The sequence below is a fragment of the Penaeus monodon genome, chromosome 11 (assembly GCF_015228065.2).
Source record: "Penaeus monodon isolate SGIC_2016 chromosome 11, NSTDA_Pmon_1, whole genome shotgun sequence".
NCBI classification, from domain to species: domain Eukaryota; kingdom Metazoa; phylum Arthropoda; class Malacostraca; order Decapoda; family Penaeidae; genus Penaeus; species Penaeus monodon.
The window spans coordinates 28477174-28489673 of record NC_051396.1 but is presented as its reverse complement, the minus strand read 5'-3'; the positions used below and the strand labels follow the sequence as shown (position 1 = coordinate 28489673).

Sequence of the window (12500 nt, the reverse complement as noted above, 5' to 3'; positions counted from 1 at the left end):
CACACGTTCTGCTTAATATACATGACGAAATATTTTAAACGTTACTAATACAGTTAATTTTCTTGAAGACAAGTTGCAATTGCCATTTTTTATGTATTGTTCTTGTTTTAGTGACTGTAAATTATATATACACATCTGGTGTTGGATTGGTCTGTATAAGGCATACTTAACTGCATAATTTATTCCGGAGAGCTAATCAAGCCATATGAATATGCATGTTGCCATCCACACGTGCCTGTTTATATGCGTGTCTCTGTATGCATTTTCCTGAAAACTGTCCTCTCTACCGCAGTTCAGACTGTGGCCCAGAATCCGCAGCAACGTGACCCAGCACGACTCGTACCTCTGCTACAGGTATCCTGGGTCGCTGCCCTTCCCTTCGGAGCGGTTCAACTTCACCTTCGTCGGCGCGAGGACCTACCGCCAGAAGCACGTCAAGGACAGAGTGTATGGAGAGTGCCCTGTGGGGTGTAGACCGAAGGGCCATGAAGAATGGTTGTATTGCTGATCTGCGAGTGGCCAGCTATGCGGAAAGAATCTGGAAGTTCAGGATCTTGTTGGTGTAAGGCATGTGTGGAGGGATGCTTTGGTGTGGCACGTGGCTCGCCTGTTTACTGCTGTCCTAAAAGGCTTTCTGTGTGTGTGTGTGTGTGAGAGAGAGAGACACACACAGAGGGAGAGAGAGAGAGAGAGAGAGAGAGAGAGAGAGAGAGAGAGAGAGAGAGAGAGAGAGAGAGAGAGAGAGAGAGTGTGTGTGTGTGTGTGTGTGTGTGTGTGTGTGTGTGTGTGTGTGTGTGTGTGTGTGTGTGTGTGTGTGTGTGTGTGTGTACATATATATATATATATATATATATATATATATATATATATATATATATATATATATATATATATATATATATATAAATGTCCGTGTGCGAATGTTTATATAGTTTATTTCTTTCGTATAATTGAATATCCACCGTCCTATCGTATGATTTTTATTTTTGCTTAAAATCATAATCAAGACCAAATTGTAATATTTCATAACCCTTCACTTTATGATCACTTCACAGTTGTGCGCGTGTGCGTACATGTATATCCACACATTCGCTCACTGTACACGCACACACACACGTGACACACACACACACACACACACACACACACACACACACACACACACACACACACACACACACACACACACACACACACACACAGACACACACACACACACACACACACACACACACACACACACACACACACACACACACACACACACACACACACACACACACACATACACACACACCACACACACACACACACACATATATATCTGTGTGTGTGTGTTTGTGCCTCCGTGCATGTGTGTATGTGTGTATGTATGTATGTGTGTGTGTGTGTGTGTGTGTGTGTGTGTGTGTGTGTGTGTGTGTGTGTGTGTGTGTGTCACGTGTGTGTGTGTATGTGTGTGTGTATGTGTGTGTATGTATGTATGTGTTTATCCAGCGGCGTAGCTAACCCTTTATAGGAATTCTTGTCCTGTGACATAAAAGAAATTCCGGGGTATCTTCAGACCCCAAGACAGAAATTTTTCTAAAAATTCATTATATGTTACTGATAAAGTTTCATATTGTCGTAATAATATTTATTGACTATAGAGATACATCTGGTAGACAAAGGATATATGTTTCAATAAAATCACATAAATGTATTTTTTCTAACGAACAATAAAAAAGTAAAGAATGCTTTAAATCACATATGTGTTTCACCGTATCACAAATTTAATAGTGTCCCCGCAATCATAGATGTTTAAGCTTCCTTCCTGATCCTATAAAGAAAAAAAAAATGTCCCTTTTAGGTCCTCCACCAAAACTCGTCTCCTGACCACCCTCACCATTTGGCTCACTTCAGACAGGCATTGGTTGTTTGCAGTGGCTTTATCTACCATAACCTCGCAGTCCGATCCTAAGTGAAGCCATTCCGCACACTGCAAGGCATGTTCTCCACCAGTGACAGTGACAGGTCCAGGGTTAGGACGCCATGGCACCTGCCGAGGGAAAATTCATGAAATCATCCACAGAATCCACAACATTTCACTGATTTCAACCTAATTTGTCTCATGATAAGGCTCGGTTTCTTGGCATTCAGTTCTATCTAATTAGGCAGAAATATGCAAGTGTTTGAAATCCAAAACTCACCTTATAGGAACTCTTGGGTCGTCTTGTATCCCAGCAGGTCCACACCACATAATTTGGAACCCTAGCATCAGGTTTTCCACCAATCACAAGTCGAGCTGAAGAGGAATATGCGGTGAGAAGAAACCGCCATCGGCCGCGCACATGCGCAATAGTGACCTTTAAAGGGCGATTCACATTATTCATCATGTCACTGTCCCATCACCGTTCCGGCAGAATTTCTTCCATGCAGTCAAATGGACTTGAGGCCTTATTTCCGCTGACAAAAAACTGTCTTACGACACTAGAAACTGTCGCTAATTAAATTCGCAACACTTCCCTGGGCTCGTCGCGACAGCAACTCTGCCAATGGTCCTACGCTGTTGCCAAAGGCTCGACTCACTGATCTAAAAAAAAAGATTGGATCGAGCTTCCTATTGTTTTCGCGGTAAGGTTTATGAAGCCAATTGGCTCTTAGTGGGCGCCATGACACTGAGACCCAATGCGCGGGAAAGTTAAAGGTAAACATACCAAACTCATTAACACTATATGGTGGTAATGATTCAAATACCAATAATGTTTGGCACACGATTTTCTTATGAACTTTGTGCGAAGATGTACTCGTACCAAAAGTTATTTGAAAATTTAAATCCCAAGAGTATCAAACGTTGAATAAGATTGTTCTGCTTTTTGGCACCAAATGAAGTTCAAAAGCGCCTTAGGCCGCCTTCACCTTGATAAATTATTTTCAAGTTCAACGAACAAAGTCAAATTTCTGTTACGCTGATTGTAGCTGCAAACGGATTGCTGACGGACTAATCTAGAAATATCTCTAGTTTATCATTTTTGTTAGAAAATAGCTGAAAACTGCTTTCTGGATAGAAACTCTCCTTAATTCATGCAAAGCAGAGACTTCATTGGGAAATCTACAGCAATTTTCCACTGCGCCCCAAGTCATCCACTGATTGTTTGGGTCTCACTGTCATGGCGCCGGAGTTTTCAATAGTGCTTCACAAAGCACTATTGCTCGATCCAGTTTTTTTTTTTTTAGATCAGTGGCTCTACTCCACCCCTATTCCTAAGAATTGTGCTTCAGTTGACAAATCTGATTTTATTTTTTAATTATGTTAAATGATCAACCACTGTTTTACTGATATTACATTAGGAAATAGCACTATATACAAGTTCTTTGTTATCAACATATTAAAAGTACAAATAAAACGATTTAGAACTACCGAAATCAGCTGAAAATGCGCGGTCCCTAAGCGCCTCTCAAAATACTTTTTCCTTCGTCTATCGAAATCAGTTTCGGACGTCACACTCCATCAAATATTTTGAATGTGTCACTTTTTATTAATTGATATTAATTGCATTTAAAGGGATACATGAGTCTACGCCTTCGTATTCAATTATACGTACACAAGAAGTAAACTGATTATGTAGAACATAATATAAATTTCCGTAATATTCTTTTGACCATTCAAACACATCCTGTAAACAAAACATGAATCTGTCTGAGATACTTCCCGTATCTCATTCGTCATGGGACACTTTTGGAAACCTGAATATGTCCAAGGCTAAATAATAAATTATATAATAAAACAAAAATGACTATTGTTACCTGTGCATGACAATGAAATGTGTTAAAAGTGTAGGCACATGAAAGATAAACCTGAGTTTCGTTCTTCTTAGCCATGGCCTTAATGATATTAAAGCATTTTCACTACGATAGTACTGTAGATTTTCAAGATGAATATTTTGTTGCTAGAGCATGACGGTCTAATGAAATGTTCACATATTTTCTTATATTGCCTAAGTATTGAGAGATATTTCTTAGGATCCTATTATGGTCATAGATGTAGACTATCTTACATCACATTACATATCCCCATAATAAATGGAAATTAAAAACAAAGCATGCATATGTACATTATATAAATATATATACATACACATACACACACACGTATGTATATATACACATACGTGTGTGTGTGTGTGTGTGTGTGTGTGTGTATATATATATATATATATATTATATATATATATATATATATACATACATATATATATATATATATATATATATATATATATATATATATATATATATACATATGTATGTATATATATATATATATATATATGTATATATATATATATATATATTATATATATATATATATATATATATATATATATATATGCACACCCAAATACATTTAGTCTCGCACTAGGTGCAGTAATATTCTCATTAACATCCTGATCGTTTCTGAATAACACATCATAGAGTGCAGCATCAAATTTGAGCTTCCCATTTTCGCTCCGCACGCGCATCAGCTTGCTTGAGAGATCTGCGAAATTCTAGCTTCGCCCGGGCTTTCCAAATATGGCCCGGCCTGTGTCAGCTTTTTATGGCTGTCTCATTTTGTTTTCTGACACTCGGTGCTTACCGTGGCGATGGGATTACCAGCAGGCGCTCCTGTAGCCGTGGTGTAAGCATACCGCATAATCTCTTTACCAGCACGACGGCTGTTGTCGGCGGACTCTGTCTCAGGAATTGTGTGTGTTCACAAATCTCTAAATAATGTACGAGTGTGGTGTTCGGCTCGCCGCAATGCATGCAACACTTCTCTTTACGGTTTATTGTCTCTATGATCTGCCATGCACAGTGGTAATCTAGGCGCATTCTGTGAAGAATGACTTCGGTACTTCTCTTGATTATTTCAGAGAGTGCCAGAGGTTCATAGTATGTGGCGTTTGAGTATCAGCTGGCCGAGGGGGAGGATCTCGTTTCCTCTCTGTGAAGCTGCAGGAGGAAGGTATGAGCGGCCGCAGTACACCTCTCCTTCAGTAATGTTCTGCTAGGTTGTATGCTCATGGGTTTTTGGGGGCATCCCCCCTGCAATGTCGTTGTCTTTCAGCAAGCTCATTCCCTCTGAGAAATTTGTGGGCGGGCCCCAGTTTTTTTATTATTTTATAAGATGTGGAAAAATTCTATTCTTTTAAAAGGGATTGGATAATTTTTTTCCTTTTACCAGTGGACCACATGGTGTTTGCCACGGGGGTTTCCAAATGCAAAAAATAAAAAACCCACCCGTCAGGGGAGGGCGGAGGTCACATTTTTAAAATCTACCTCTTTTTGGGCCCGGGGAGTCCGTCCCAAAAGTTAGGACAGGAAGGGTCGCTCTCGCCTCCCTCCGGGGGAGTAGTAGCCAGCTACCCCCGGGGCTAAGGTCAGCCCCGCCCCTCTCCGGGCGTGACCGGGCCTCCACGCGGGCGTTTTTAAACATTTTAGAAAAGTCGTTAGCTTTCGTCGTAGGGGTGTTTTCCCACCCCTTTACGTGGTTTTGCGTCCCTGTCAACCATTTAAATAGAGTACGAATACCTTTTATACTGGTGGAAAAAAAGCGAGGGCGTTGAACCCTTTTGGAGCAACACGAACACACCACCCCCAAAGGAAAAACCCCGTCGACCGCTAAAAAAGAATTCGAAAAAAAAAAAAAAAACAGGGTAAGTACACGTTTGGGCCCTTTCTTATTTTTTTTCCCCTTCTCCCATACAGGTGTTACCCGTTGTTTTTTTTTTTGCGGGTTTAAAAAGGTTAATGCAGCAAAGGGCCCACTTTTCCCCAATATTTTTCCCACCCAGATCGTTTTTCCCCGTGCGATCGAGTATGTGATCAAAAAAAATGAAAATCGTTCGGTTTTGTAAAATAAATTTAAATTTTTTCTCTCGTTTTTAGAGTTTATATTGTTTAATTTCAACGAATTTAAAAGCGTTCGTGATTTTATCTTATCCGAATACCTTTCATTTATCCGTTTTCCCAGCCCCCCGACCCCCACCTGACCTCACTTTCCTTTCCCTGCCCCCCGGGGGCGGCGTGGGTAGGTCAGATTTACCAATTGGGAAACATATCATTGTTACATGCTTTTTTTTGCAAGTTTTCGGGGGCCCAGAGCGAAGCAGGTAACAAAAAATTTTATATTTTGGAATTTTAGGTAGGGTCTTCCCCCCTATCATAGTGCAAAAGGATTGCCCGAATTTCCCCCCGGGGGGTTGCGTTAAAAGCCCAATGATCTGCGCTCCCTCTTCGAGAGAAAGTTTTTTCGTTCGTTCGGCTCCCCTTTTAGTCAGTGTGACCCGCGGGGAGGGCCGTTTAATTTAAAGTAGGGCTAGGGTTTAAAACTTTGAATATATTTGCTTATTTAAAAAACCCCCTTTTTCACCCTCCTCAAGTCGTTGCATGTTTTGGGTAAACCCCCCCCGCGTTTTGTGTGATTCTTGGGAAAAATTTTTATATCCTTTTGGGAATTTTTCGAGCGCCCAAATTTCAGTACCAGAAGAGAGCAGGAATTATATTCCCGGCTCGAGTCGGGTTCAGTTCAAAAATACGGCATTGGGTTAGGATCCCCCCGTTATTTAGTTTTATTTAAATCTGGGCGTGCAAAGTAGAAAAAAAAAAATGTTTCCCCGGCAGTTCAATTCTGAAACCCCAGAAGATTTTCTTGATAAAAATTTGGCGAAATTTTTTATGTCACCAAATTTTTCATGCGTAATTTTGTTTGCATATCATTATAAAGTTTAAAATTTAATGTGGGAGTTTTAAATAATCGGAAAAGCTAGCATTGCTAATTTTCTTTAGTTTTGGATAGGGAACGCTAATATTTGGTTTGTGATTTCATTCCCGTTGAGGTCCCCTCCGCTTCCCTTATTTAAAGATAGCTGTCACTTTACACACGCATACACACACACATTTAGCTCAATCACCCCTACACAGGATAAAAAAAACACTGGGCCCTTTTTATTGTCTTTAGTGGGCCCGGGGTAAAGAAATTTTTCTCTTTTGCCCGGGAATTTTGTCTGTCGCCGTCTGGTACAAGTTACATCTATTTTATCTGTGTGACGATTTTGGTTCAAATAGATCTTCGCGGATCCCCCGAGTCGTTCCCCTTTTCTATTTTCATAAATTTTCCCGAGATGGTTGGTAGTTCAAAAAGGGGCTATGCGGACCCCAGACAAACCCCTTTCTATTTTTTTTCTTTAAACCCTTTTTTGAAAATAAAACACAAAATGAAAAAAAAAAACGAAAATAAGTTAAAAAAAACCCAAAATTTTAAAAAACCCTAAATTGTTGGGAAAAACCGGCTTTTGGTAATTACCCCCCCATCTCTTGTTGCCTTTTTTTTTTTTTACTCTGGCCCTTTCGTGTATGATCGGCTCCCCGACTTTAAAATTTTCCCTTTGGACCGACACGGGACCAAAAAAAGGAGGCCCCTTTGGATGCTGTAGAAGGGGCGAAATTTGAAGATTCGCCATAGGCCCCGGCCAGGATTTTTTGTCAAAAAAAGAGTTGCCTGCCCGATCCCCGTTTAAAACCAGCGAACCGAACCCTTTTCCCCAAAGGTTTTCCAGGTTTGCCCCCCGGGGAAGCGTGGGTGGCGGAAAGCCTGAAAATCCGGGGCAACCAGGAGCCCCGTTAGCGCAGATATCAGCCCCCCGAGATTGGGCCCCCCCTGGCCCCCAGCCCCTAGACCGGATTGGGAAAATTTTCAGGGGTTTACGCCCAGAAGGACCCGGGGCGAGATTTTGTGAGGGAAGGGGGACGAGGACGCCACCGGGGTTAGGGCCCGGGGCCCGGACTACGAGGAGGTAAGGGCGAACTGAAGTCAAGGGGGACCTGTGCGAGGGCTTTTTGAGGACGGGGTGAAAATCGAGAACGAGCAGATTACACCAGGGACCATGGGGATGAGGACAACATGGACGAGCAGCCACGAAGTTGAACCAGGACAACGCACAAGAACGAGACGACCAGCCAAGTTAGGTCACCCTTGAAGGCGCCTCGAGGGCGAGGCGCGAGTAGGTGGCCGAGCAATATAAGATGTGGATAATTCTATTTCTGTTACAGGATGTGGATAATTCTATTTCTGTTACCAGTGGACCACATGGCTGTTTTCCACGTGGATCCAAATGTCACAAATAAGAACCACCCGCTCAGCGAGGGCGGAGGTCACATTTTATATCTGACCTCGTTTGACCGGGAGTTCGTGTGAAGCACCGACGCGGTAGGGTCACCTCTCGCCTCCCTCCGGGGGAGTTCGTGCTAAGCTACCACCGCGCTAAGGTCAGCTCCGCCCTCTCTCCGGGCAGCTGACCGTGACCTCCGCGCGGCCCGATAACCCGTATAACTAAACATGTCGTGTTCTTATACTGCGTGGTGTCAACTCTCAGAAATAAAGAGTCAAGCCGTTAACAAGTATAACTACCCTCTGTTCACCATTGTACTAAGGATGATAGCCTTTTACAATTATTCTACCCAGAGCATGAATCCTCTGTGCCATTGTGAGGATAGCAGTCAGAAGGTAGATGATGTCTTTGGGTGAGTGCTGTTGAAGACAGTCGATGGCTGCCCTGGAGTCTGTATGTATGACCGCGTGTCCTTCCCTCAAGGACGTGTGGGCTAGGGCTCCCATGACTGCAACTGCTTCTGCCTGTAGCGAGGAGGCGTTGCCTGTTACCCTCATGGATTTTGTGGTATCCCTTGCTGCAAAGCCGGCGCCTGCAGTGCGCCTCAAGGGATCGACTGATCCATCCGTGAAGTATGTTCTACTACCCGGAGGAGTGATGGCTGCAATGACCCTCTGGGCTTCTGCCTTTAGACTAGGCGTGGGGTATTGATTCTTTTTCATTGACAGGCCCATGATGGAAAACTCTATCGAGGCATAGTCCACAATGGACCGGACGGCATGTGCATAGAATGGTTTTAGTACTTTGTGTCTGGCTCCTATGTACCTCCCGCTCATTGCTATCATGACATACAATCTTGTTTTGGTTTGGTCAACCAGGTACTGGACCTCCTTCTGGAAGGAGAGGTTCCGGTCTATCCTTACCCCAAGGTAGAGGAAGTCCTGAACCCACTCCAAGTCCATTCCCTGGATTTTCAGACTTGGGCCTTGAACTTTAAATCTCAGAGCCATGGCTTTGGATTTGGCTGCAGAGATCTTTAGTCATGTTCTACCACACTCCTCAGACACGAGGTCCAGACAACGCTGGACTTTATTTAGGCAGTATGGTCCAGTGGAGATGATAGCAAGATCGTTTGCATAGGAGATGATTTTGCATCCCACTGGGAGGTTTAATTTGAGGATGCAGGACATTAATGTGTGGCGTTCCATTTTCTAGTGGCATCTGCTGTGATAGGTGACCTTAGAATGTGACTCTGGCTGTCCTGTTCCTGAAGTAGTCACCTTTCTGAGCCAAGCGATTTCCTCTGATTCCCTTCTGGATGAGGCTCTCCTGAATGTCAAGAGGACTTTCTAATTCTCCAGCGCATCAGCGAGGTGCAGGAGTTTATATATGACTCCGCCACCTTAATAGGAAAGTGTAGCACGACAGTTTCTGACGGCGGAAATAAAGCCTCTGTTCTCACCAAACGGTCCGTCACCGCCACGCCATCATCACATCGCGTCACCGTCACGTCACGGATTTTTTCGAAGAATATTTTGACATGACGTGACAGTGCCGTGCCGAGCCTTTGCCGGGACGCTGCCGATAGTTAGAACGACACCCCTGCCAACGGTCACTAACTAACTAGTGGCCGCAGAAAGTGTTTTTCCATTATGAATGAAAAATTTATTGACCTTGTTAGGCAATATATAAAACAGGGGATATGGTTACAGCTTATTCAAAGACCAACTACGGAATAGAATAGAAGAACTACACAAACCAATTAAAGCATCCTCTTCCTGTTATAACGTGGTGAGATGGTGATGGGCAGCGTGAATCAGCCATTAAGGCGCCACTGCGACGCACTGGGGTCGTTCGTCCCTTGTGTCGGGAGAATTCGTATCTAGGGACACGGACGAAAAAAAAAAAAAGATATATAAAAGATCCAATAATTGGACTCCCGAGGTACACGATCGGACTCATGTCCTTGATTATATGTTATCACTTTGCTCAAGTTCTTTCTAGCATGAAATGTGCTGAGGTAAACAACAACGCATTTGCCATGATATTCATAAAAGAAAAGGAAGATCATGGTGCAAAGGAGATAACGTAACCCCAGCAACGATTTGACAAATATTTATCCTAATGTTTACTTTCTGGGTTAAAGTGAATTTCTAAAGAAGGCGCTGTCCGAATGTGAAATAATCAATCAAAGAAGCATGTATAATTCCTAATTAACCTAACAACTGTTACAGATATTCAACATTTTCATTCAATTTCGTACATATTTTCTTTAAGGCATTAGTTACATAGGAACAAACCAAAATTCAGATAGTTACTAGATGAATATGTCAGACATCATCTACATTTAGAAGTCGGAGACACAGAATCAACATTGGCGTATTCTGAAGGCCAGGCTATTACTTCCTGCTTCAGAGCACCGCATGCACCAGTCGCTCCAAAGAATAATTTATGTTTAATGAATGACGCAAAATCAGTAATCCCAAAGAAGTTTAGGGAGTGATCATGCTAGTCCTCACTCTCTAAGATAGGCCTATGGTATACTTTTTCGTTGTATAAAAAAATATCAGGTTTATAAAGTGAAAAATGCGTCATTGACACCGGAATCATTGTATATATAATCAACCAAGAAGCATTGGTCGTCAAAAGCAAGTTACTTAAAGTTCTAAAATGAATAGATTTATAAATATATTTAACGTTTATCTACTGGATAACAATGAAATTCACCTGAGAGTGTAATCTAGACAGGTGTATACATCTGAAAAAAATAGTGATACTACTTCTATTTCTTATCAAAGATTAGATCATGAGGAGCTCGTGCAGAAAAAAATGAAAAAGTGATTCTGAAGTCATACTGTAAAATTACCCTTATCTGTGAGATTATATTACAAATGTTTTTCCTTTTTATGTGTGTGTGTGGGGGGGGGGGGGATAGGTGTGGGTATGTTTGTGTGTGTGTGTGTGTTTGGGTGTATGTGCGTGGGGGGGATAGGTGTGGGTATGTTTGTGTGTGTGTGTGTGTGTGTGTGTGTGTGTGTGTGTGTGTGTGTGTGTGTGTGTGTGCGCGCGTGTGGGGGGTAGAGGTGGATAGGTGTGTGTGTGTGTGTGTGTATGAGTGTGGGGGGTGGGGGTGGATAGGTGTGTGTGTGTGTGTGTGTTTTAAACAGGTAGATAGATAGAGATTTAGATTCTCTTCTTTCCTTCTAACTCTCTCTTTTCAGTCTCCTAATAAGATGTCTACGCACCTGACTATTCATCAACCAGCCTACACATTATGGGAACGTCAAAACAGATTAAGCGAACGATTTCTAAGCTTCTTTAAAAAATAATGATAAATAATATTTAAGAAACGCACACCAAAAAACATTGATATTTAGGAAAATATTTTCAACCTGGTATAAGATGATCCTGTAATCGCGTGGAATAACGATTGAGATAAGATTAATATTCACAAATAAGAATTTCTACATTTTTTTCTCTGCCATGATACAATTAGTATTCATGGCCAGCATCATTACCTAATTACCGTATCAATCCCTTGCCTTGAGAGTGGCTTTTGCATTACTTTAATTTTCTATTTAGTTTAGAAAGATAAAACAGAATAAACATATTGCAAAAGAAAAAGTCCATTCACTGATTGCAGAGGATTGAATGTTCAAGCAAAGTCATAATTTTGCAGTGAATTGTACCTGGACAATTTTATTTTCATAGCTTTGATAATTATATAGCAATGTTTCTCAGTCACAGGAAGTATCAAGATACATTTTTCTATTCAGTCCATTTAAATAGTCTCCATAAATAGTAGAGCATGGGCAACTATTTTCATTATATGAATAATTGCTTGTTAATCACGTTCTAGCAGTCCAGACGAGGGGTGTAATAGAGCGTTACACATTATGCATTTATTCACAATATAATATACATATATGTTAATTGGTTATAGTTTTACCGTGGAGATCTAAACCTAAATACACTTTGTACGTTGCAAACCTGTACTAAAGTATCTAAAGTATAAAGCGAACTCGCGTAGCTTACACAAGAAATTAAAACGGGTAATCCGGGTGCTGAACGGGGAATCGTTTTTTCTTCTTGTGCCACGTATAGTCGGGCTGCGGTATGAAGGGTTGGTGAGGCTGCGGCCGTTGTCCTGCCATCGCCATTTCCCGGGGCTGCTGCTGAAATAAGGGCGGTGGCTGCTGCGTTGGGCTGGAGGCGTTCGATTCGTTGTAGGCGTCAGTAAAAACCTCGTTCGAACTGGTAGGCGAGACCGTCGGGCCCCAGTAACTTTCGAGCGAGTTCGAACGCGGGCGAAAGGCTTGTCTGCCGAGATTCGGTCTCCTCTGCTCTTCTTGGCCTGTGGGGCTGTAG

At 42.1% G+C, this 12500-nt stretch overlaps 3 protein-coding genes across 4 annotated transcripts in view; 1 reads left to right on the top strand and 2 right to left on the bottom strand.

Moving 5' to 3' along the window:
* LOC119578886 overlaps window positions 1–709 on the top strand; it is a 19573-nt gene extending 18864 nt beyond the window's left edge. The window contains exon 6 of one of the 2 annotated variants that reach the window (XM_037926545.1): window positions 293–709. In XM_037926545.1, the coding sequence (XP_037782473.1) occupies window positions 293–508 (216 nt within the window). In that variant the 3' untranslated portion in view covers window positions 509–709. The remainder of the gene's footprint in view (window positions 1–292) is intronic. The other variant, XM_037926546.1, reaches the window with a different exon arrangement.
* A 912-nt stretch (window positions 710–1621) lies between these two features.
* LOC119578884 lies at window positions 1622–2661 on the bottom strand. Its single transcript, XM_037926544.1, has 2 exons — window positions 2190–2661; window positions 1622–2038 (listed from the first exon to the last, which is right to left on the bottom strand). The coding sequence occupies exons 1-2, from the start codon at window positions 2373–2375 to the stop codon at window positions 1820–1822; spliced, it is 405 nt and encodes a 134-aa protein (XP_037782472.1). The 5' UTR covers window positions 2376–2661; the 3' UTR covers window positions 1622–1819.
* A 9358-nt stretch (window positions 2662–12019) lies between these two features.
* The window catches only part of LOC119578883, a 2142-nt gene continuing 1661 nt past the window's right edge, over window positions 12020–12500 (bottom strand). The window contains exon 2 of the mRNA XM_037926543.1: window positions 12020–12500. This exon is cut by the window's right edge and continues 636 nt beyond it. Within this exon, the coding sequence (XP_037782471.1) occupies window positions 12176–12500 (325 nt within the window). The 3' untranslated portion in view covers window positions 12020–12175.

What these genes read in the sequence shown, in the direction of transcription:
- LOC119578884 (XM_037926544.1), bottom strand. Translation starts at nt 2,375, where the DNA reads ATGATGAATAATGTGAATCGCCCTTTAAAGGTCACTATTGCGCATGTG. An exon ending in GACCCAAGAGTTCCTATAAG is followed by an intron (nt 2,039 to 2,189) that starts GTGAGTTTTGGA and finishes TTCCCTCGGCAG; the next exon opens with GTGCCATGGCGTCCTAACCC.